Below are 25,577 nucleotides of genomic sequence, written 5' to 3'. Positions count from 1 at the left end.
ATAATGGGTGGGCTAAAGTACGTAACAGGACAGTCAGCCTTGCATATATATCCCAGCGTCGGCAAAAATAGGAAAATAGTTAGCTAGGCTTGTCTTCTCAGATGGCATGGGGAGGCGGCAGTGCAGTACCATAGTACAAAATAGATAATTTTATAGCACTATTTACCACTTTCCACTATAACTATTAACTATAACTATCCATATACTGCCCATATATTCACATTTCAAAGATTAGACGCGAATTCCCCTCGAGTTTCGAGGCATTAAATGGAGGAGAAGAAGGAAGACGGAGACGCAGAAATACAGGAACACGGACCCGAGCACTGGTTCTCAAAATGGGAGCGGCAGTGTTTGGCCGAAGCGGAGCAGAGGGATATGAGCGAGGAGGAGGCCGACAACGATCAGGATAAATTATGGCATCTTTTCCAGAACTCCGCTACTGCCGTGGCACAGCTATACAAAGGTTAAAAGCTGTACCCTTTGTTTGCTTCTTCGCCTTGGCTCACATACTTTGGTAACAAACAAGTCAATAGCATTCACACTGCGCCCCTACTACTATAGCGAATTAATGTTAGCATTAGTGTTAGTTTAATGCTAACTTGCTGGCTAGCCGACTCGCTAGCCGGTAAAGCAGCGTTTACAGGTGACTTTCTGTGCTAAAATAAACTAGCTATGCTAGCTAAAGGTTTTATAAGGATGGTAAACTAAGGTAGTCACTTAAGCACTCTTTTAAGTGACTAATCATCTGTAAACAGACTAGTTGCCATCATTTCGTTGTCATTAACTATAGTTTGACGTTAGTATTCACGGTAAGTTAGACCGCAGCTAGCCTAGCATGGCTAGTTACAAAATGGCGAATGGTCACAACAATCGTAGCTACGCGACATTCCCAGCTGACAGTTTCTTGTACGCTGTCAGTGTTAACATTTATTACTCAAGTTACCCTCGGCTCTTAAACTGTCTTTTAAAGATAGCATCTTAATGGCAGACAACTGTTCAGCTGCTTCAAAACTTTGTTTCCTTAGAAGTGGGTTAGCAAACATTATAATCACAAAATGGCGAGGATAATATTGGTTCGACGTGGAGTTATAGGGCTCGTGATTGTGACATTACATATCTTTCCATATACAGTTTAATTAGTTTAACTTCATCTGGTGTTTATGCATTACATTGCCCCCAACTATGCTGTCGAGAGCACATATAAGTTGGCTGTTTTCTTGCTAAAAAAAAAAAAAAGTATGCCAAGCTGGCTATCTTGCTGAAAGCTATTTTTATGCCAATCCCCGTCTCTGCATTTGTAGATGCGAGACAAAATGGCGTTAGAAAATCATTTTAACGTGAACCCCTCGCTGCCGTTTGGTTCTTTTACTCTTACCATCACAAAGACGCTTTCCTGACAACCTCAGCGTTATGTGATGTAAAGTAGCTAAAGACTTTTTCCTCTTCTCTGCTACAGACAGGGTATGCCATCAGCAAGGCCTGTCACTGTGGGTGCCATTTCAAAACGCTGCTACAGCAGTAACCAACCTTTACAAAGGTAAATATATACATGTCCCCTCTCTGTCCTTGGACTTTTGAACAAGACTTGTGGATTTAATCTATACCGCAGCTAAAAAGTTGTTTTGTGCTAAGTGCCATCAATATAGACACTTGCTATCGCTGAATCTGTAAATGTAGACATGTTTTTATTGATGTCATCACACTTGGCAACGCAACATGCACCTTGGCTTGAAGTTTTTGTCAGATAAAGAAGCCTTAAGGGGCTAAAAGTAAATATGTTTTCACAAGTCAAATAATGTAATAGTGTTGTAACATAGGTAAAACTTAATTGACTGGGCTAAGTTTTGCTGGATATTTCTTATAATGAATTGGTGTTTCTTTAAATCTACAAGCCACTTTATTTTATTGTCAAATAACTTTATAATATGCACTGTTATGTTATTTCTAACAATTGTTTTCATGTCCTCAATTATCATAGAGAGTGTGGAAGCTCACCAGAGAAGTTTTGATCGGGGTATTCAGATAGGCCACCAGCGTCGTAACAAGGTAGGTCTGCTTGCCTGGGTTTCTTTTGAGAGACCTGTTAACACTTTTGTATCCGTACAAGTTGGGTAATTACACTTACCTGTCATGTTTACTAGAAACTTAGGAAGAAGCTGCTCACAGAATACATCATGTTTCTGCAGTAATAATGATGATGGAAAGCACCAAATAATTCAGCAGCTTGAAAATGATGCGTTCACAACCTGACTGATTGCTCTCATAATCATTTGCAGGATATGTTGGCCTGGGTGAAAAAGCGTCGGAGAACCATCCGCAGGGAGGATCTCATCAGTTTTTTGTGCGGTAAAGCACCACCACACAGAAGTAGTAGGACCAACTCTCGGCTGGCCATGGTGGCCCCAAGCCGTGCTAATTCACCAGCTGAGACTGGCTCATCTGTGGAAACAGACCTCCAGCCCTTCAGGGAGGCCATAGCACTGCACGGTAAGGAAAAAGCTTTAGCCAGGCTTAGAACTGATGCAACAGATGTCTAACAGCACTAGTGGTAGACATACTGCAGGTTAGAAATAAGTTTTGCTGGTCAGTATTGAAAACCTCCACTTGGCTTTCTATGTGTATTTTTACACCATTAGAAAGGGGTAGTGAGGTCATTTGTATTCTTAAAAGGAGAATTATTTTTGTTTGTGTGTATGATAGCATGCTTGTCCTTTGATCATTCTGCTGTGCAACATGTAGCACAGAGATAAGTGTTTGTTTTGCTTGTGTGTGCATTGGGAAATGGTGGAACAGGGCTTCACTTGGACCTCGTTTGCGTGAGTGTAAAAGTTTGACTAAATCTGTAGCCATGTAGGTTTTTTTTTTTTTTTCCCCCATCCTATTGTAGAAATGCAGAAGTTTGTTGATATATTTATAGCTCAGTTATGACACGTTTTAAAGAAATTTCTGATGCACCCTTGACACAAGTAAATACTGAGTATTTTCCTGCTAAAGGGACAATTTTTTTGGTTGCGCCTGAGATTAGGTTGGGTGATATCAGGTATTTGATGAGTTGGGTTATAAAAACAATTGTTCAGACTCTAGTCAGGAGGATGTGATGCGTCCCCTGTCTGTTATCTGAAACACTTGGTATTTCTCAAGTGGTATTTGTGTTTGGGGAATGTAAAAAATCATTTATTTGTATGTAAAGTCTGTCAGACTATGAACACTAACTTGATAAACATTCATGGATTGTCAGCTTCTTTGGTGCACAGACCATGCAGTATTCCACTAGATACTAATAAGTGTTTTTTCTGAAATGGCTGCTGGAGAACCTTCTTCAAAGAGGACATGCTGTTTAGATCAAGTTATGTCATATTAAACCTTTATGTGGGACCTTAGTGCACAAGCTGTTGTGGCTTCTGTCACTTCCTTGAATTTAAGTGAAGTCTTGTTTACATACTATTTTGGCCTATCTCGATCGCCCTTGCTACATATTTTTGCAGCACAAGTAAACAAATAACTTTTTTGGCACCTCTTGTGTTTGCTTGGTTCTTGGCCCCTGTTTACACTACGATGCTGAGACAGTAAAACACAAGTTTTGTAGAGTTCTGCCCTCTCGTTTACATAACAGAGTTTTGCTTGTGTAAAACTGCAAAGGTTTGACAATGGCCTGCAGAGTGAAGGTTTCTTGTAATAGAAGGTTTGTCCTGTCAGTGTGAACTGGAGCTGGATCTTTTGGCAATGTTGACGTCTTTCATGTCAACTTACACTTGCACACTTAGACCTTGCTGATCCTACGAAAAGCTCACTAACAACCATGGTGGATATCTGTTATGATTGCATTTCTGCACCTTTTTAAATTCTTCTGGTATGTTGATGATAAGACCTGGAAGGACAAGTTGCTGGTGGTGCAACCATATGAATTAACCTAACACGCATGTCTTGTGTGTGGCAGGAAGCAAACATACACGAGGAGAACATACAAGCTCCACACAGAAAAGACCATTGTTTAAACATCCTCCCAGCCGAGGCTCGAACCAGTGCTAACCACTGCTCCAACATAGAATTCTTTTCAAATATGACTGGGCGATATGACCAAATATCCCGATAAAGCTCATTTTGCACCCCCATAACAATCTAAAAAAATTTTATGTAATTTTGTGTCAATTAGTCATCGTTCTTTGTCAGATATGCTTGCCAACGGCAGTTGTGATCTCCTTCCATCTAGGGGTACTATGTCTGTATGGCGTTACGTATAGCTATTTGCATCTGGAGTTTATTATGAGCTCTTCCGCTACGACTCAATGCTGCTTTTGTGGCTTTTGCTTGTCGAATTTATCTGTATTCTTTGCCATGATTCTCGCGCAGGTGATAAAATAAGTTGGTTGTTTTGGAGTTTGTTGTTGGGACTGGAGGCTGGGGTATTTTATAAAAACCTGTTGTCTGTTCCACGTTGGTCTTTTTTTATCCAAACCACATCCATGGGACAGAAGTTGTCTCTCTTCGCAACAAGCTGATTGGTTTGGGTTTGCTGGTTTTAGTGAATGACCCTGCTCTGAAACACGTCTGCTACCATCTTCCTCCATGTTTCTTTATCTAATGCAGCGTGCATGTAATAAAGCGCGTCTTGGCGTGAAATAATGCAGTAAAGCACATCACTGTGGTGTAAACAAGAGCCTCATACGAGCAATAGACGTTTTCTATCATCAAGCTTATATATATATATTGTCATATCACCCGGCCCTACTTTCAAATGCGGAAAATGTGTTTTGCATGGAAATATTGTTGTGTATCCAGGGCCTCTGTCATTTATTCCACTAACATGACAAGTGATGAAGTTAAACTCAGGACATGTGAGCATACACCCCGAACAATAAATTTAATGTGTACCCTGCATTACAAATATGAATGAATTAAAAATGGTGTAGGTTGTAAAGGTTGTTGTCTTAAAAAAACAATCTGAAACGGTGTTCAAATTCTGAACTGGAGCTTGTCTTATGGGCTGCAGATGACCTTTAACCTTTTCAGTCTAACTTCTGCATATTAGCCAAGTTATACTAGTCAAAGATTATTTTAGTTTTTCTTAATTATTTTTGTTGCTTCTCTCAGTAATGTCATTTCTGCCTTTTACGTCCTTCCACAGGTCTGAGTGGGGCAATGGCAAGTATCAGTGTTCGCTCTGGTGCTCCAGGTTCTCCCACACATGTTGGCGGGAGTGGCAGTAATACAGGCAGTGCAAGTGGAGGTGGGTCCTCTGGCTCAGGACCAGTGTGCCGTAGCAGACGCAACGGGCTCCAAGATGTCGACCTGAACACTTTCATTTCAGAGGAGATGGCACTGCATCTGGACTCTACAGGCTCTGCCTCTGCTGGAGGGGGAGGGACCAGGAAACGAAACGCCACCCAGTGTAGTGATGTCATCACAGACTCCCCGACGCACAAACGCAACAGGATGATCTAATATGCTGCCTGCCTACGTGGGTGGGATGGGGGAGGTGGTCTTTAAAGCCAAGTCCATGAGGTACAGATGTGCTGATGTACAGACAGACATCCGGATGCGTGGGCGGAAAATTACACACAAAAAAAACACAACAAAACAAAAGGAAAAAAATGGGGCCCGAAGGCTCCCAGTTGGGTTTGTTCATTTGAATGAATTCTATTCTTTGTCTCCTTTCCCAACACTATTAAGTAAAATCGGGGTGTGTGTGTGTGTGTGTGTGTGTGTGTGTGTGTGTGTGTGTGTGTGTGTGTGTGTGTGTGTGTGTGTGTGTGTGTGTGTGTGTGTGTGTGTGTGTGTGTGTGTGTGTGTGTGTGTGTGTGTGTGTGTGTGTGTGTGTGTGTGTGTGTGTGTGTGTGTGTGTGTGTGTGTGTGTGTGTGTGAGAGTGAGTGAGAGTGAGTGAGAGTGAGTGAGAGTGAGTGTGTGTGTGTGTGTGTGAGAGTAAGTGGGTGTCTGGGAAGTTATGGACAACATCACACATTCCTCACATCTCGCTGCCCTGGAAAGGAGACAACGAATTCTGGGATGTTGAAAGTTCTCAGTGGGTGAAAATGGGCCGTGCTGCTTGACAAGCATAAGCCACTTGATCTTTGACACATTTGTGCCCTTCCCTCTCCTAACCTCACTCATCCTCACCCACCACCTTAATAAGGAAGTGAGGGCCATGATCAAATCGTTTTCACTCAGCGGATTGAGTTGCTCGCCAAATGTTGGACTAACTTTGTCCAAGACTTACCCCACCCCCCATCAGACAAGTCCACCTGTATTTTCTGTTACTTCATCATTACAACTCAAAAATGATGTTGCCTCTCAGTGGTGGAACTAATTGGCCTAGTATGTGTTGCATCACCCAGCCTCATCTGCCACTTGTTACCAGTTTACATATCTCTGGCTACCAGGTCGACAGCATTTAACTACTCCTAGCAGGCTGTTTAATATTTGGACATTTAGACCATGTTCTGCTTCCTGCTCTGCTTCATTTGTGGCTTGACTTGCTGCTGTCACTTTTTAATTCTTCAACCACCAGTGTTAAAGTCTAGGTTTGTTGCCACTGTTTGCAGCAGCAATAGCCAAGTTAATTTTCACTACTTATTCACTTTTTTTTTCTTCTTTTTTGATGTTGTTCGGCATAATTACAAGGAAATTTTGTGTGTGTATACAGCTTCTCAGATGGCTCACTTGCTGACTGGGATGTCCTTTGTCCCATTTCCCTAGTCTTATCATGAAAGCAGCTGCTGTTTTATGTGGTCGTGTGATGATTCTGATGAGTTGCAATAAGTATTTTTTTGCACTTAGCTTTCACCTCTAACTTGTGCAAATAAATCGGCTCTTCCATTGTATTCCACTTTTAGCCTTTCCAGTTCTAAGTATGGCTCACTTGTGCAGTATAGCACTTGATTCTAGTAATCTTTATTAAGTATTCAAACTTACTGTGGAGCATTCCTGTGTTGCCTCCACTAATATTCAAAGACTGAGTCCTTCCCTGTGGGCCTTCCCTTTAAGACAAATTATTTAACTTATTGGAAAATACCTTGTGCTGTTAAAAAACAAACAAAAGAATCCCAGTAATGTTAAAACTGAACATATATAAAACAAAATGCCTACAATTGTACACAAAATACTGTTGAAATGGCATTGAGGTTAATTCTGTGTTAATTGGGTTCTCCTTCATGTGAAAAAGGTGTGTGCACTAATAAAATGAGGATGGATTAGATTTTCCTGACACGAAATGGTGCAACTTGGGGCTACATTTCTTCTCCAAGTAGTTGATGCCTTCCATCCTTTTAATAATGGAGTACAGCAGTAGTCGCTGATCATTATTTAAATGTGTTAATTAGGATGTATTGGGTAATTAACAAATCCTATATGCACATGGACGGCAATATTCTGACTATTTAAATATTTGAATTATGCTGAGTTGTATGTAGATTATTCACTTTCTGTTGCTGTTTCCATGTAACTGAACATAATGCCCACGTTATGGTCTCCTCATCTGTTTTCACCCATGCAAAATATTAATTACAGCCACAGAGCTTTAGCTTATTAACATGTCTTCTCTTCACAACCATCGTGCTTTTCAGCACTGAACTCTCCGTAGCTGTTATTGCTGCCAGATATGTGAAAAGAAGCTATTGAGTTCTTTTTAAAATGATTTCATATGCCAAATGGGAGCTATCGGACTGTTCTCATTCAGAAGGATTTAACTAGGTTAATATCAGAATATTGCTAACCATGTAAATGTAGATGGCGTGAACTGGTCTTATTCAGATTTCATAATATCCCATAAAAATTAGTGGAGCTAAAAATGAGAAATTTCAATAACACCTGCCATGTTAGTTGTCACTGAACATTCAGGAGGTGGAAGTATCTCACTGTTTTACCTCCAGGAGCTGATGCATGACATGTTTGTTTTCTGCTATTTATTCTTAGTTGACTGGTTCAAACCTCTTCATCTCAGAGCTCAGAAAGCAAATGTCTCCTCAGTTGCTAATAGCATTGCCTGTTCACTTCTGTTACACTGAAGTCGCTGATTTCATTTTTCACGTTCTAAGTTGCCTTTTCTAGCAAACACATGATTGTAGGCTCGTCAGTGACAGAAAAAACAGTAGAGATTTGTACAAATTAAGTTCTGCATTTAGGAACTTTCAAGTGGCTGTAAACACAACCACTTATTGAGGCAAATAAAGGTGGAAACTTTTTTCTTTTTCTTTTTTTTTTTTTTTTTTAATATGGGAAAATGTCATTTTGATTTGCCTGCAGAGCCTCTTTATTTATATAAAAGGTCGATAACTTGTCAAAGTCAGGTGCTGACGGCATCCTGCAAGCTGTAGTTTGCTTCAGCTGTCCTGGATGTCGTTGATAATACATTGGATGCTTAAGTTGTTCGAGTACCCAAAGCTTCAAGTCATCTGCAGTTCAGTGTCTTGACTCTAGGGGGTGCTCGTGGCCTAATTCTGCGCTGGGAACTGAAAGATGGTTGCCAATTTAGGCCTCCTGTCTATATGTTGGCTAAATCAGAGGAAAGATTTGAAAGTGTTTCCTCTCCTCCATGCTGAGCTCACTGTTTGCATCCAACACTCCACTTTGGCAGTGGTAGTATGTTTTGACTGAAACTAGATGGGTGTTTGACTCATTTAGCAATGACTGACGTCCCTGCACCGTACCATGACAGCATGCCAGTTAAAGGAGTGTGGGATGGTTTCTGACTAGAAAATAAGTTGCCCCTCAAAAATGTCCAAACTGATATTGATCCTACAGCCCCCCCCCCCCCCCCCCCCCCCTCCCCTCTCTCCGCGAATTGGTGTGGTTACAATAGAGGTGAAGCTTAGCGTGTTTTCCTTTCCTCCCTGAGCCAGTCATGGCCTTGACAAACATTGTTTCAAAAGACTTATGCCACATGTTTCTGGAGCCAACGCTACTATCAGCTGTTTCTTGATACTTATTTGTTAAAGACAACCAATAAATGGCTAATCTATATACTAAACATTTAATTGTTGGTATATGTGGTTCTCATTGTAAAAGAAATAAAACCAGTTTGAATTGGATGGACTATGTTTCATTAAAAAAAGGAAACTGGGGTTGTGTTTCGATTGCCTTTATTTTTCATCCAAACTTGTTCATGTAATCATACATCTTTTACTTAAAATATTAGAGGGAATATTTCCAGTTTTCTGCAGAAACTTACCATGGATTCAGCTACATGAGAAACTGGTTGGACAATGAACAATTCTGACGTGAGTTCTAAAAAAATTTATGAAGTTTTGATGTAAAACTAAATCAAGCTGATCGGCATTGCTTGCTTATGTATTAGAAGCCTGGTTTATCTGTCCACATATTTTGTCTTCGCTATCAAGTTATTGATGCAAACCACAATTGCTGTGGATAAAAGGTATTTATATCAAATCCAACAAAGGCTGCAGTTGGGACTTATGAAATGCATTAACATATTTAATCTTAAATAATATAAAGCAGGCTGCGGTTATTGAACAAGCAAATAATAATGGATGCAGAACAGAGTTCCTACAAGGTGTTCAAACAAAAAAATAAAATCCACAGTTTAATACTTGGATGATGTCATTAAGCTGCAGAAGAAGGACGCAATAAAACATCCTCCATTTTAAAACAAGACCACAAAACCTTTTTTTTTTTTTCTTTGCTTGCAGCCAACGTCATCAAAGAATGGTTGCTACCGCTTTGGTCCATGTGTGTAGCGTTAGTTGCATTGCCCCACTCCTCCACCTCTATATCCTCACATCTAGCCCCCATGAGGTCCTTCAGTTTTCTCATGACTGACTGATGGGGAGACGCCAATTAAGACTGTTAATCTGTATCTGGGGTGATCTGGATCTCAAAGAAGCTGCAGACATGCAGCTCTGTCAGACTATTTCTGATAGACTTTTTCTGGCCATCAATGTTTAGAATCGGAGGCTTTTACTTCAGGAGATGTAACTCAGGGTTTCAGGAATGAAGGATTGGAGATGAGTTCTCAAAGTCCATTTTAGTGTGAAGCTAGTCCCCAACTTCTGCTGTGACTTGCTGAACCAGGAAATGTCCCAGAAACTCAGATCTGGCTGAGGGGCAGGAACTTCTGGTAGTAGCTCTTCGTTACATCAATCATCAGGTCCTGCGTGCACTCTGGGAGCTCTCCTGAAAACAGACCTGAAGGGGAGAGAAATACATTTAGGAATGTAGCGAAGGGAGAATAGAGACAGCTGTGTGTCCTGCTGACCTGGACATCCGGAGAAGACGGTGAAAGGCGGCACCACGGTTTCAGGAGGAAGCACGGTGTTGTCTAAGATCTTGCAGCAGTCTTTCAGCACACACCGCCGGCCCTGCACAGGATTTACAAAACAATAAACATCAAATCAAGAGTTAAAAACTTTCACTGGCCTCATTAGTTTCATTAACAGAGTTGATAGCTTTGTCCCCAGTAAGGCCATGGAAAGCGAGACTGAAATAAGTACAGGACTCACCAAAGATTACGTTACAATTAACTTCAGGATGTGATTAAAAATTAAAGCTAAACTTAAAAAAAATTTTAAAAAACCTGCTGGATCATATCAAATAATGCAGCAGCAATTTTGAGGGGATTTTTGATATATTGAAGAAACATGTAATTTCAGGACGTCATTTCTTTCATATCATGTCTGATTTATAACTGAGCTTCTTATATTGTTGGAGCACATCACACATGCAACTCAGGCTAATCTGAAACATAAAAGTGCTTAAAAAATATAATTCAGTTCCTATATTTAGTTGTGACTTTTCAGAAACACAGCTGACCTGCCAATGTATTTTCTATTGCTTATCTGGCAGTGTGACAGAGGCAACATCTTCACAGGTACTTACTGCATTTACATCTGTATTTAAACTATCTCCTGTTAGGCATGAATGAGTCTGCATTTTTTTGCTTCAGTTCTCATAAGGATGAATGACAAAACTGTGAACAAATTATGCACCCTACATTTTCAAAAATGTAATTCATTCTTTCTTTGTTTTCTTTTTAAATATCAAACCAGTTGCCTGTTTAGTCATCTTCCACATGACCACCATGTGACTAACCCCCGGCAAGACAAGCCCATTTCTGACCATATCACCTCTATTGAGCAGTTTCTTTCATTTCAGCACAACTGACTTCAAGCGTTCTTGAGCTTTTGGTGTGTATGTACTCATCTCACTCACTATGACACAGTTCTTGCCAATGTGGACGTAGGACCCAATCTGTGCCGCGTTAACCACACAATCCTCCTCAATAAAGACGTGATCTCCGATGTGCAGTGGGAAAAATGCCACTCTGCAGAAAAATAAGGAAAGTGGAAAAAAATGAAAGCTCACTTCTCTGTTTAAGGGACAAGCAGCAGTTGATGAGTTGAATTACCAAGATTTATTTATATATTTTCCATAATTGAGTAAATTGAATTTAAAAAATTAATGCTGTTCTAAAGGATTACTGGGTATGTCAAAAGCAAAGCCTTGTCATAATAATACATTACACATTTGTCTATTAACGTGAATTTGGATAGTTTTTCTTAAATGGAAAAAGAAAATTACCCTTTGCTGAACTTTTTGAAAGGTGGTCGAATGACACTCCGGCTTTTCACAACACAGTGTCTCCCTACTCTGACATTAGCCAAATCCCCCCTGATAATGCAGTCATTCATAACGATAGTCTGAAAGAGAATCAACACAGAAACAAAGCTTTAACACAGTTCTGTCATGTAAACTGGAAACGCTGAGCTCTACAAGCCAAGTGTTTTATTCCTTACTTTGCCATTGAGAACAATGTTTTGACTCCCACACAGCACCGACTGTCGGCTTACTTTGTTGCCAGACGCCTGCAATAAAAAAAAATATATATATTATTTTCATATGTATGAGACTGTTCAGCTGTTGTTGTTATTGTTGTTCTGTAAATAAACTGGGAAAACAAATGCAACGCCCTTTTCAGCCACAGCTACCAGTTAGCAAAAGAAAGAAGCTACGTTAGCCAAAACAGCAGCTAAAAAAGACCATTACCGTCTCAATATACTCCGCTTTGTTGTACAATATTTCAGACAACTCCATGCTGAAGATTCGTATTAAATATGAAAATAAAGGTTGTTATTTAATAACAACAGAACAATATCTAAAGCATCAGATTCGTCTCAGGCTCCGTAGAAACCTTTTAGCCGCTTCCCTTTACTTCAGCGCATGTCCGGATGTGACGTTGACATCATTTCCGCACCAACAAGTTAATTTTTTTTTTTTCTTCATTTTAATTTATTTATTGAAATTTATTAAACAAATTGAGTACAACGCCTTGTAGAGGTACAATGTAGCAATGAACCTAAGTAAATAAGTAAGATAACATTATGTACATGGGGCTAAATAAACACAAACAAGCAAAAAAAAACAAAAAAAAAACAGCAGTGTAAGGCAAAAAAAAAACAAAACAATGGAGCAGATAATTAAAACATAAGGAAATTGGATATAGTTGATCCAATAAGTTAATTTCCAAAGGCTTATCGGCTGTTGTGCAATGTGTCCTTATAGACTTAAAACTGGACAAATTGATTAAAAATTAGAATTTGGCAGATCAGACAGACAAACAAGACAGACAAGACTGAAAGAAAGAAAGAAACACAGACACACAGATGACATTATAGAATGATCTGATGTGATGTTCTTTAGAAACAAAGATATCACACAAAACATAATTCGGGACATGAGAAATGTTACAGTGATTGCTCCATCTACTGATCATCCAAGCCTTTGTATGACCCAATAGAAACATCTAATTGAGATGAATAGTTATTTTCAGTGATCATTTCTGTCCTTCATATGTCTGCCTTTGTTGTGTCCACTTTGAATAACTTGTACTTTTTTGTTGTTGTTGTTGAGGTTTGTTTTTTTATTTTTGGGTTGTTTTTTTTTTTACAGAAAAGTAGTTTGACTGATAAATGTGAAAAGACTTTCACTGGATTGTCCATAACGAACACCATGTTCCAACATAAGAGTGTCCATATGTACACCTGGCATCAGGATTCCCTGGGCCGCAGTTTGATGGTCGATTTTGTAGTCGTTTCGTCGGACCTGCGGCCACATGCCTTGGACACTCAGGTGAAGAGGGGGGCGGAGCTGTCAACTGATCACCACCTGGTGGTGAGTTGGCTCAGGTGGTGGGGGAGGAGGCCGGTCAGATCTGGCAGGCCAAAACGTGTTGTAAGGGTCTGGTGGAAATGTCTGGATGAGTCCCCTGTCAGAGCGAGCTTCAACTCCCACCTTCAGCGAGATCGCACATAAAGACGGCTGAAATGTTTTTCCTCCACTAGGTGGCCGGGCTCTCCCTTAGAGATAGGATGAGAAGTTTGGTCATCCGGGAGGGGCTCAGAGTAGAGCCGCTGCTCCTCCACATCGAAAGGAACCAGCTGATGAGGTGGTTCGGGCATCTGGTCAGGATGCCTCCTGGATGCCTCCCTGGTGAGGTGTTCCATACATAGTTTATATATACATGATTTTTGCAGGTGAGAAGCCATATAACTGCAACATCTTCTCAGACCATAGTTTGAAAAGGTGACTTATCGCCTCCCACTTGGGAAGCAGCCCTTCACTTGCTCGTTCTGCAGCCTTTCATTTACATGTCTTGATAATCTGAAAGGGTGATAGGATAACTCACTTTAACATTATAGAAACAAAATACGATTGGCCTTCGCATTGCCAAGGTGCTCGGGCCTAATTATTTGACAAATAAATATCACAGAAAACAGAATTGAGTAAATGTAGCAAGCAAAAAAGGAAAACATACGAAGAACCATAGAGATGAAATCCATAATTAATAAGTAATTGTATATGTGTGAAAATTAAAAAAGTTTCTGTTTGTGTGGGTGGGTGTGAGTAGTTTGTGTGCAAAGAAGAAACAAGAAATTATTCAAGCATACCACAGTAAATATGAAACTGATCTACATTCAAAGATTATTAAAGCCTTACAAATGTAAAATGTCAAATGTAAAATTCATCCCGCATCTGGCTTTCTAATTATTCTAATAAAGAGAAACCAGATATTCTTTTAAGATGTATAAAGGATGGAGAGATATTTACGACATGTCAATGACAATTCCACAACTCTGCACCACAATACTTCAGCAAAAATGGACTCCTTGGTGAGGTTCTTAGGCAGATGGAGGTTATTGGCTTTACTAGTATGAAGTTGATGAGTATCAGAATTCAGAATGAAAAAATGATCAAAACATTCAGGCAAAAGATCTCTACTAAATCTAGTTTTTATAAACAAAAATACCAATTTGAATTGTGTTTATGTCATAAATTATGGATAGGTTAAGTTCATGAAATACAGGAAGAATGAACACATGCATTTGAGAACTTAATGCTTCTGATAAATCTTTTTTGTAACATGAGTCTTCTAAAGGTTAGTATAATAGGTAGAGCCTCATATAATACAGTAGCTAATATATGGAATAATAAGATTATAATATGAAGTCATATAGACCTATTTAAAAAGTTAAATTTTTTCCCTAATTATACAAATGATTTCATTACAATATTAATATGTGATTTCCAACTAAATTGATCATCAACTTAGACTCAACTAAAAATCAACTAAAAATTTCACCACATTTCCGTCAACATTTAGGGAGGCACTACCTATATTATCTTTTCTCTTGCCACTGAAGATCATAAAATTTTATTTCTTTACATTATTAATTTTAAACCAATTAGAAAATTCCTTAGGACTCTTGACACTTATTAGACAATTAAAGTAAAAATCATTATAGACTCACCTTCCCGTGAAAAATAATTCATTGTTAGACAGAAATACTTTCTGAATACATGTTGGCATGTGATTCAATTGTATGAGTTTCACATCACTAAAAAGACTGTCAGCTCTGTTTGGAAATGACTCAGTTGATTTTCTGGGGGGAAAAAAAACGTTGCACGTTTTGGATGGAGATAAAACCCCATCATGTTCTGTGTTTTCCATGTTATCAGTTCTTAACTTGGCTACAGCATGTTAAGCAAACATGGTCTTGCATGTGCAGGTTCTGAATATTCTTCATGGAGGAGCTTTTAAACAGTGTGCTTTCAATCTATAGTAATAGTAATGCTAAGACCATTCGCTGTTCTATTACGACACTGTGCTCATGAACTAAACAAGGTTATAACTGATCAAACATTAGCTTGTTATGGAGTGTGTGTGAAGTGTTGCACGCTATATCCTTTAATTTGGAAGTTTCAGTGAGAGTCCAGTTCCACCCCATGTCTGCTGGGGTCCATACCTCGGCTTGTTGAAGGAAAAAGTGACACAGCACTTTTGTCTGTTTGGTTTGCCTCAAACTGCTACAATATAAAACAAGCAAGAAAGTGCTTCAGAAGGACAATGTTATTATGACCTTATATCAACTCACAAAATCACAGAAACAAAATGACATTTTTTTTATTGTTAAAAGTAAAACAGTAAACAAATTAGATATATTAATAACATTTTGTAAATTAATCAAATATAATCAAATAAATAAATCAAATATAAACACATACATCCTTCAATTTGTGCTATTTTTTTAACTGCATGGACAAAAGAAATCCCCATTCAACTAAATTAGAAAACAAAATTAAGGCCCTTAATTAAGGAGATTAATTAAGGAGAAGAACCACTGCAGTTAAACACACATCTTGTAATTTACCACAAAAAAGCTTCATCTAATTAATACAAATGTAGAATCTCAAAACCTATTTACAAAAACAGTCACGTGTAAACATAAGATTTCAAAACATAAAGAAAACCAGTGGTACTGAGTTGCATTGGTGCATCACTGTGGTGGTTGGTGTTCAAAGGCAGTGTGGTAAGAGTCAGACCCGGTGCTGGTGACGTGCATCTGGATCTCCTCCGGGCAAACGACCACGTCATTTTCAAACAGGCTTATTGAAAAAAAGATGACAGCATAGTTAGGATGATCCAAGACAAGCTGTTAAAAAAGAAGCATGTTTCATTTCTCAATTATAAATGAACATGTACGTATAAATATCCTTATTCTGGGTGTCAGAACATTGATATCAGATTAACGTCACCTTAATCTGACTATAAATCTTATATTTGAAAGCTAAAAATGCCACAAATATAATAAGTGTAGCATTTCCTCTTAGTACATTTTTGTAGCTCAGAGAGAATGTAATTGTTTGAGAAAATACAAAAATGGCTAAAATGTTCCTCAAAAAAACAAACAAATAAATAAATAATCCAGCAGCAGCCATTTATAGGTTCTTAAATAAACTGAAATCGTGTGAAGCTTTACTTTGATATTCTTTGCTCCGGATTCTGCAACTCCCTTTCTGACAAGTGGTGAATGAGCGACACACCGATGCAGTCTCCTTGGACATTAACAACCGTGTTGCAGCAGTCTCTGATGGAGAACAAACAATATTATATCCTGTTATTCTGAACTTTGGTTTAACTTCCCAAAGTTTGCCAATTGCCAATAACATACAAGCAGAAGAAGAGGAACAAGATAAAGACACATTTCTTTCTCTGTGATGTTTCACATATTTACAATAAACAATATCACAATAAATAATTCCCATTTGTATATTATAAGGTCCTTTGTTTTAGCTAGGTGACAGCTCTACTCTACCAAACCTAACAATTACTATGATGATAACTAAATGGCAATAAGCAGAACCTCACTATGGTACCTGAAACCAAAAAAAAAAAAAAGAAAACAAATTATAACTGGTGTCTCATTATATTGTCTTATCATTTGAAAAAGATATAAACATAAGTACACATACTTATGGGGCAGTAGACTTAGCCAAAAACATTTAAAGGGTTGTTATTAATTAAAATGTCTGTTATACTGATGAGAAGGACATGAGACAGTATTTTTGTTGGATCAATGAATTTGTTATTTGTAGCATGGGCGAAACAGCAACACAGTGGTTCTAATACATCTGCTGATAAGCTGGTGCATTTTATACAGAAAAATGTTGAAATCAATGTGCTTATTGTTATTTAAAACGTGATCCAGATGGTGACAAAGCAGTTAAATCTAAAATTTAAAACTAAAATTACAATGACCTGAAAACCACTGGTTCTTAAACTTCTATCAGCATCAGTCCAAAATGAAATCCCAACAACAGATATACATCTCCTTTTAATTTATGTTTTTACCTTTGGTACCATGAATTTGCAAGTGTCTCAAATCACATTTTGTCTCAGAATTAAAAAAATCTTTGTATGCTGGCTGGGAGTGACTTTGTTTTGGATTATTTGCATTATTTTGAAATACACCAAATAATTGAATCTTAAAACATGTCATTTCATAAACCGTGGGTGACTACTTGCATAGGAATCTGCCTTGTTATTAATCCGTATGACTCGTTTTAGTGAAAGGACTACTGCATTTAAAGTTTTTATTTGCCAATCCCCGGAATTCCACACAGTAAGATTTATTAGGAAGATTGAGTGAGCAATAAATATTAAATAAAACTTTACAGTTTCATATATTTCTTGATTTTTGCAAGATTGCTATCATCTCAGAAATCTTTCCTTTGATATAAAAAACATGTAGTTTGCCTGTTCATTTAAGCTCAATAACTACCCCCAAAAATTCTTTCTCAGTTACTCTTTCAATTTCATCATGATGTTTTTTTTTTTAATCTCTTTAATTTCATTTCCAAAAACCATTTTTTTTATTGAGTGATAATTTATTTATAATAAACCAGGATCTGAAGACTACTAACTCTCTCAATAGACATCAAAAGTTCTCGTAAATTACTTCCAGAACTGTACATCTTTGTATAATCTGCAAATATAATAAAGTTAAACAGATAGAAAGCAAGAAAGGTTTTGGACCGATTACAGAACCCGAGCATACACCACGAGTTTACACATTGTTCTCTGCTTTCCAAGTAACTCTTCAGCCAAGAGTAAGCCACACCTCTTACTTCTCCATTTTCTTCAGTAATAGGCCAATACTGTAATCAATGGAATCAAACGCTTTCTGCAAAATATCAACAAATACTTATTTACAATTGCTTTTGTTAATTTTTCTTTCATCTCCATAACCACATAAGTGATTGTTCTTTTTTCTCCTGAACCTGTGCTGCTGCTCACTGTGCAATGCATATTTTTCAATAAATAGAGCCAGTCGTTTAACAAGTACATTTCCTAGTATTTTTGGTCTGGTCTATAATTGTCATGACAATTCTCCTTTTTTAAATATTTGTATTATCTTTGCAGTTTTCATATTATTTGGAAAGATACCTTTTTGAAGATATACTGAAAGAAAGAGGTTTTACAATTGCATTAATAACTTCATGATTATAAGCATATCAATGCAGTGAACGTCTGTTGAGGTTTTATTTTTAAATTTTGAGACCATTTCTATTACATCTTTATCATTATTCATTATTCAAGATGGAATTTTTATTATCCTTGATTGTATAAGTAAACTTCTTTGAATTATTATAACATGTTGGAATTCTTTTGGCCAAATTGTGATTAACACCTACAAAATAATTGTTGAACTCTTCAGCAATATCTTGTCTTTTGTTCATTGTGTCACCAGACTTGTTTAAATAGGAAACTCTTTTGTTGTTCTTTTTCTGCATAAAATCCCTGATAAAGGTCCAAGTCTTTTTAAATCATGCATCATAGTGCTCCTTATTCTGTCTTCTCATAACAGAAGTCAAAATATTGTTATACTGCTTATATATTTTTTCACTTTCATTTGTTCCCATTTGTAAATATTTCTGGGATGACAATTTTTTCTTTAAGCTAGCCTTTTCTAAACTCTCGGCCATCCAAGGTTCCCTTTATATTTTCCCTCAGTCTGACTTTATCTAACAGGGCAATGCTTCTTCTATTGCTTGGTGAATGTGAACAAAAATGCATCAAAAGCCAAATTCACATCCTCCACCAACCCATCTTCCCAACTACAGTTTGCAAGATCCACTTTTAAAACGTCATTTTTTTGGAGTTCCTATTCTCACAAGTTTGTAAGTTGGCTCCCTTTTCCCAGCTGAAAAAGTCATTCATTCATTTTAGAGAAGGCTTCCTCATGGCCCTTTGGTGGAGGTTGCCAGGTATAAATGTCTTTAATCTTTGAGTTATTTCCAGTGAAGCTAAACAGATAAATACTGATGAGTATTATTTATTTTCGAGAAATGTTTGATCTATCTTTTTATATTGTAATTTCAACTTCCAATTTCCTACTTCTGAGCAGCAGTGCAACTGTTGTAAAGCAGCAATTTGTGTTGTAAAATGCTGCAAAAACCCCGGTAAGATCTTGAGCAATTCGGGCACATACATGTTGATACAATGCAACTAAGTGGTTTTTAAACAAAGCTTTGCTCTAACTGAAGAATGTGATCCTTTTTAGGTGAAAGTGAATTGGAAAATGTTTACAAGGAAGTTCTCTATTCGGATAGACCCTCAAAAGTCTATAGACAACTTACAGGATCCACTCCACAACCACCAGAAGCGATGCATCCTTCGCTGGAAGACCGGCCGCTGACAGAACAAGGAGGGTAGTCACAGCTCCAGTAGCGGGGACTCCTGCAGCTCCCAAGCTGGAGATGGCCGACACTAAACTACAAATCAAGCACACACACACACTCTATAAATGATTATTTTAGACCATTTTAACTGAATTTTTTACCATTTCCTCTATATAAGCCAATCAAATGAATACCTATCAGAGTGACTTACCAGATTGTAAGTATCTGTCCAATCTCCAGGTGAATGTAGTTGAGCTGAGCGATGAAAATGACAGCAACCAGTTCGTAAAGGGAGGTTTTGTACATGTTGATGTTCGTGACATGAAATGGGTGATCCTCTTGTCAATCCTCATGTTGTTCTCACAACATTGGAAGGTGTGTGGCAGGGTGGCAAAGCTTTGACAGACAACACATCCTTCCTTAGTGCAGCATATACACAAGCAAAGTGTAACTCCATTTTCTCTGCAACAACTGCACAGATAAGCTGTGTCCATGAACACACGGACTCTGTCATACTGTCCTACCTAGATGACATGAACAACGTGGGGAAACCGCTCTGATGACGGTGAAGGGGTTACGTCTCACACACACAAAATAGAGGAGAGGTAGGACGACACATCCATGTATTGCAAGCCTGAAGAAAATATATATTTAAAAAAACAAAACATAATACATACAAGTTTTTTGCCAGTTTCAGACAAATGAATCTACTCTGAACAGCAGTTATTAGTGGCTAATGTTGGCAAAGCTTAAAAAGATTTTGCTTCATGATGAAAGGTTTTCTTCTGATAGTCCAGCTTCCGCAGTACAAAAAAAAGCTTGTTAGATAAACAAATTATTGTAATTGGAACCAACATGTGAGCATGTATGAGTTCTAGTCTTGCAACTTTAACCAGAGTGCATATGTACATATTTCATGCTGCAAGGTCACCAGCAGTTCATTTTGGCAGTGCTGGTAAAACATACCCGAGCAAAACCACTGCTGCAAAGTTTCCCAGTTTTCTGATGGATTCCCAGTCGTTGACCTCCAGTACGTGGCTTGCAATCATGAACGTCAATCCAACTGGAAGGTAGCTGAAATAGAAATTACGTGCATAAAGAGTTTATTAAAACTCATGCAACTGCTTGGAAAGTGTCTGCCCCAGACACCCCAGATGTTAACTCTTTTTTTCAACTATTTGAGTAAAAAAAAAAAAAAAAAGTTACCAAATAAAATCTTCTGCATTTCTAAACTTTCACAATGTGGAGTAAAAGTTTTTTGTTTTTAAAAAAAATTTTTTTAGAACATCTTCATCTTACTTCAGTATTAAGGAGACTATGTATTTTGTTGCCTGGCTCAAGGCAGTAAGGATGTCCACTAAGGTTTTCCCTGGTTTTCCTGTCTTTGGAAGCAAGATGCCAGCGATGAGAGCCCAAACAATCAGGCCAAGAATGTTGGATCCTGGAACATAACTGTCCACCAGCTTTATTTCTATTTTGTCCTGGAACGAGATTGCAAACAGTGACTGTCGGATAGCAAAATTTTCTTCTGGGTTTTCACCACACTTCTACACTTCACAAATAATATTAGCAAACTTGATACAGAGAGGAAGAGACTCTGTCATCCCGGGAATTTCTTCATCTCCTGGTGCTGGAACATACCTGATCTCAGACTTAAACTACAAGAAAAACCAATGTTCACTTCACAACATATGGAGGAGTGAAAAAATGAGCTGCAGACCTGAATCAGAAGCACGCCACAATCAGGTTGTCGGGAACCAGGTTTCTATGTGCAGGAAAGAAAAGTCACACTGATGATATGACATCAACAAAGCTATGCCCTAATAACCGGGCTAAAAAGGAAATTATAGCTCAAGTACAGGGAGAATTCCCTCTAAACAACTTACCTTATAAGATCCCTGAAGATCATCGCAGAGGAGAAGAACTCCTCTTCTTCGTCAACACCATAATCAGCGTAGGCAGCTCCTGGTTTCATCAACAGCACCAGGATCAGTCCTACAACAAATAGTATAAAACTGAATGCATGAAGCAAACAGCAAACTATACACGATTGATAGCTGCCTTAATAACGTACCTATTTACAAGTTTTGTGATAAAACAAAGTCTTACCAACAGCCACGGCCAGGAGAGTGGATACCATTACGTACAAAAGTGTTCGTACTGCAATCTTCCTGGAGGCTTCCACACTTAAACTTGTAACACCAGATGAAATCAGACCACAACCCAAGTGATTACATGTAACCCAAAGGCTAATAGTTTAACCACTGATAGCTTTTCAATCAGTGTGAGACAGAAGGATTTGCTGGTTCCCATAACAACAATCAAAACTGGAGATGATATAAGTGGAGAAACTAATTACAACGAACAAAGATTTAGCTGACAACAAAACAATAAAGGCAAAAAAGACTCTTTCTCCTGATAAAGATGTCACTTGGAGAAATAAGTTTCATTGAGGAAGCAAATTCTCTGGAATAACATAAGCAGGGTGTTTTTTCCATCCTTAATGCTGTGTGAACAGCACGAGTCCACAAAACCTTTCTGCAGGTTTTTTGTCAAAATGATACTAAATCAGTCTGCTAACAATGTAACTCTGCTATATTTGTGTAACTTATGCAACAAATTGGCTGTAAGCATCATTCTGTGAACAGGACCACAGTGACACAGCTTTGGAGCTCTTACACACATGAGAAGACTTACAAGTAGAAAAACTGGGATCAGGTAAACTAAACACTGGTTTAAACCTCACAAAATTCTGTTTTTATAACATTGATAATTTAATGAAACAACATGAGAAGTACCTGTGATCACACTTGTCACAACAAGAGGAATGCAAATCATTTGCAGCATGTTCATCAACAGATCGGCCGGAAAGTTGATGTTCTGAAGTTGGCTTTCGGACAAAGGCAGGTAGTACTTGAGAATAAGTCCCAGACCAAAACCTGCAGGACAGAACAGACACATTATAAACTGATCCAAAATATGTTGTGTTAACTTAACTTTCAGTCAACTTGAGGTGAGTGTGAAGCCATAACCTGACTGTATGTTTTTTTTTTTTGTTTGTTTTTTTCATAGTCAAAACTTTTTTCTTTTTTTTTTTAAATTTAAAAGATGAGAACAAGACTTGTGTGGAAACGTGGTGATAACTAGGATTTAAATCAATTTATACCATATCAATTTATATCAGTCTTTGAAAAATTACAACTCTGTGTAGAGACAAAAAGCAAGTTCTGGAATAACTTTTAAATAATGTTTTCGTTCTGGATGTCTTAAATTTCCTCGTTTAACCCATGCAGAACTCCATTATGACACTCATAGTTGTATTTTATTTTATTTTTTTTACGTACAACACAGATACCAAAACATTTCAGAGTTTATTGCAACCTTTTTCATAATCTCGGCTCTGATCGCTTCCAAAATGCAAAAAGAATGACAACACTTACATTAAAGTGTATTTTCATCTGCAAGGTGCAAATCTACACACATTAACATCAAATCTTATTCTCATTTTAACACCTTGAAAATCCTTGTCAGTTATGCTTGTTAACAGAAGCGATTCGTGTTTTTAACGGTTAAGTGTTGGCATTAGTCTAATGTTTTGTTACCAACATTATTAGCAGACTTATATACAGTTTGTGAATTGAGTATAAAATTATATCTCACCCAGGACGACAGCCAACAGGCTGAAAACCTGAAATTTGTTTCTCACAAGTACTTCCCAGCACCAGTTCCTGCTGACTGGACAGCAGCCGCCAGCGGTGGCGGCCTCGTTATTCTCCATGTCCGACATTGCTGGCTAATATCGAGAAATTCCTGATTATCCGTCGTCAGTAATAGTTTGATTAAACAACCGAGGAAACTGTCAATAAACCAATCCTTGATGAATAGATCAAAATAAGTCGTTGCTTTAGCGGTCTTGTCACTTCAACTGTACGAATTCTGATTAAAATTTCTATTTATATCATGCGACCTTTTAAAGATAAACACGAGTCTCCTTAGCAACGTCCGCATCATACAAACACCATGGTCAGTGAGAGTTCTAATGACAACTGGCATGCATTATTTGCCACATAAAATCACTAATATCACTCCGCCACGGGCGTCACCATGGCAGTGTAATTACACAGCTGGGCGACTGGCTACAATGTCGACTTTGCAGATATTTGTTTTATGAATGAAGTCTGAGTTGTATGTATGGAGGAGGTTGGGCCTGTTATGTAACTTCTATTCGTGTGGCAAAGCCCGATGCTAGCCCCGCAGTGGCTGGTGGGAAAAGCTGCCATAGTTTGAGGCCATAGAGAAGGATTGCTGTAAATATGAGAGGAACTTGCTGTGTAGTCGGCTGCAATGTCCGAGCACACGATCGATCGGGAAAAAATAGATAACGGCTTGTCTTTTCACTCGTTTCCTACATGGAAGCAGAACCAAGGGAGTCATGTATCTGATGTAACCCGGAGGAGACGGATGGATATCTGCCGTAAGACACACCGACTTAAGTTTTACTAACATCCCAACATCTTTGAAAGTCTGCTCCCGACATTTTCATTACGGTAAGTGTGACTGTTTTGTGTAATTCGATTATTGTGTTCTCATTTTGTTCCGTTTTCAATCAAATAACCCGAAGATACTGGAAGAGCGTCTGTTGACATAGCGGCTAGAAAGCTAACATGCTAAGTGAATGCTAACGCAAAGATCGCTTAATAATCGTGATAAATTAATTTATATGGCGCCTTACAAAGCATTAGAGCGCTTTACTTTCAATCCATCACTCATTCATACTTGGTGATAGTAAGCAACATGTGTAGCCACAGTTGTCCTGCAGCACACTGACGGAAACAAAGCAGCCAAGGTCCGCCAGCGGACTCTCTGACTCTCACAGATAAATAAAAACCCAAACACCACCCAGCCGGGCCCATCAGATACACTGATTAGCAACCCAGCCGAGTCCTTTTCCAGCTGTTTTGCTCAATTTGTCAGCAAGTTAAGCCTGACAAAATGTCTTATAATTTCCTGATATCTGCAAGGTTAAAACTGTTGGACAGACACACCTGCCAAACAGACCCAGGCTGCAAAGATTGGTGATCTTTTTAGAACAAGGCTCGTTATTTTCTTACATAACTTGTCGCTGGATTTTTATGTGATTTTGTTTTTCTTTACAAACAGATGCGTGTTTTTTTATTGTTAGGTTATATTCTTAATTGTGGAGAAACTTGAATTTATAATGTGATAAAATATGACTTTTTACATCATTCTCTTTGTGCTTTTTTTTTTTTTTCTTTTTTTTTTTTTGGTGGGGGCGTTGTTAGTTTTTAATTTGAAATGGTTTATTAATAAACTTTGATTTGACTTAACCAATAAATAATTAGTGGGACTTGAAACTGAACGGTGTCTCTAGTCTGATGCATTCACAGCATACTTTGGATTTTAATATGCCCTCATGTGAATTCTTTTGCCACCCCGAAGGTAAACCAGCACATGAGATGGAGGAGTCACATTCAGACTGGACTCCAACACTGCATCTGGGTCACTCTGAGGTGAAAGCCACAGTCTCAGACCACCTGACCTGCAGACAGCGCAGATGTGGAGAATCCATAGGAAGAAGCAATAATAAACAAATGTGCATGAATAGAAATGTGAGAGGTGGATTCCAAGCGGTTGCAGAACCTGTAGGAAAGGAGCTACTTCAACATCAAGCTGATGCTAAAGATGTTAAGATACTCGTGTTTTAGCCCACCTGAGGATACATGTAGAAAGAGTGATAGGCAGCTTGCACAACAAGTACACAGTTACACAAAACACTACCAATAAGTTTGTTGCTTCTCTGTGAGAAGGAAGAATTTACTCTTCTTGATAAGATTGTTAAATGTTTGTTGTATACTTTTAAACATGTGTCCAAGTGTTGTTGTAAGACCGGATGAAAGTGAGATGTGTGCATGTTCAAGAATGTCTAATGGTATAACACCACTTGTATAGATCACATAAAACACACAAGGGTACTGTCTGAACTTATTACAGCTTGGCAGAGTGCAACTGAGGTTAATTTTGTTCTTATTAATACTGATTCAAGGAAAAACTATGGATGTATGTGTGTGTACATACATATATATATATA

At 38.2% G+C, this 25,577-nt stretch overlaps 2 protein-coding genes across 2 annotated transcripts; one reads left to right on the top strand and one right to left on the bottom strand.

The window, feature by feature from the left end:
* Nucleotides 1-91: 91 nt before the first annotated feature.
* Nucleotides 92-9,024, top strand: hapstr1a (HUWE1 associated protein modifying stress responses a). Its single transcript, XM_079253348.1, has 5 exons — nucleotides 92-463; nucleotides 1,457-1,537; nucleotides 1,979-2,046; nucleotides 2,277-2,487; nucleotides 5,126-9,024. Exons 1-5 carry the CDS (start codon nucleotides 268-270, stop codon nucleotides 5,440-5,442), a joined length of 873 nt encoding a protein of 290 aa, XP_079109474.1. The 5' UTR covers nucleotides 92-267; the 3' UTR covers nucleotides 5,443-9,024.
* Nucleotides 9,025-9,083: 59 nt separating this feature from the next.
* On the bottom strand, nucleotides 9,084-12,155 carry dctn5 (dynactin 5). Its single transcript, XM_079252909.1, has 6 exons — nucleotides 11,996-12,155; nucleotides 11,746-11,814; nucleotides 11,531-11,649; nucleotides 11,162-11,273; nucleotides 10,209-10,311; nucleotides 9,084-10,138 (listed from the first exon to the last, which is right to left on the bottom strand). Exons 1-6 carry the CDS (start codon nucleotides 12,041-12,043, stop codon nucleotides 10,041-10,043), a joined length of 549 nt encoding a protein of 182 aa, XP_079109035.1. The 5' UTR covers nucleotides 12,044-12,155; the 3' UTR covers nucleotides 9,084-10,040.
* Nucleotides 12,156-25,577: the final 13,422 nt, after the last annotated feature.

The sequence above is a fragment of the Telmatherina bonti genome, assembly GCF_933228915.1.
Source record: "Telmatherina bonti genome assembly, chromosome: 14".
Classification (NCBI taxonomy): Eukaryota; Metazoa; Chordata; class Actinopteri; order Atheriniformes; family Telmatherinidae; genus Telmatherina; species Telmatherina bonti.
The sequence above is the reverse complement of the archived record's forward strand: the minus strand, read 5'-3'. Positions and strand labels throughout refer to the sequence as shown.

What these genes read in the sequence shown, in the direction of transcription:
- hapstr1a (XM_079253348.1), top strand. Translation starts at nt 268, where the DNA reads ATGGAGGAGAAGAAGGAAGACGGAGACGCAGAAATACAGGAACACGGA. An exon ending in CGTGGCACAGCTATACAAAG is followed by an intron (nt 464 to 1,456) that starts GTTAAAAGCTGT and finishes TCTCTGCTACAG; the next exon opens with ACAGGGTATGCCATCAGCAA. An exon ending in GCCACCAGCGTCGTAACAAG is followed by an intron (nt 2,047 to 2,276) that starts GTAGGTCTGCTT and finishes AATCATTTGCAG; the next exon opens with GATATGTTGGCCTGGGTGAA.
- dctn5 (XM_079252909.1), bottom strand. Translation starts at nt 12,043, where the DNA reads ATGGAGTTGTCTGAAATATTGTACAACAAAGCGGAGTATATTGAGACG. An exon ending in AAGCGGAGTATATTGAGACG is followed by an intron (nt 11,815 to 11,995) that starts GTAATGGTCTTT and finishes TTTTTATTGCAG; the next exon opens with GCGTCTGGCAACAAAGTAAG. An exon ending in TTGGCAAGAACTGTGTCATA is followed by an intron (nt 10,312 to 11,161) that starts GTGAGTGAGATG and finishes AATCCTGTGCAG; the next exon opens with GGCCGGCGGTGTGTGCTGAA.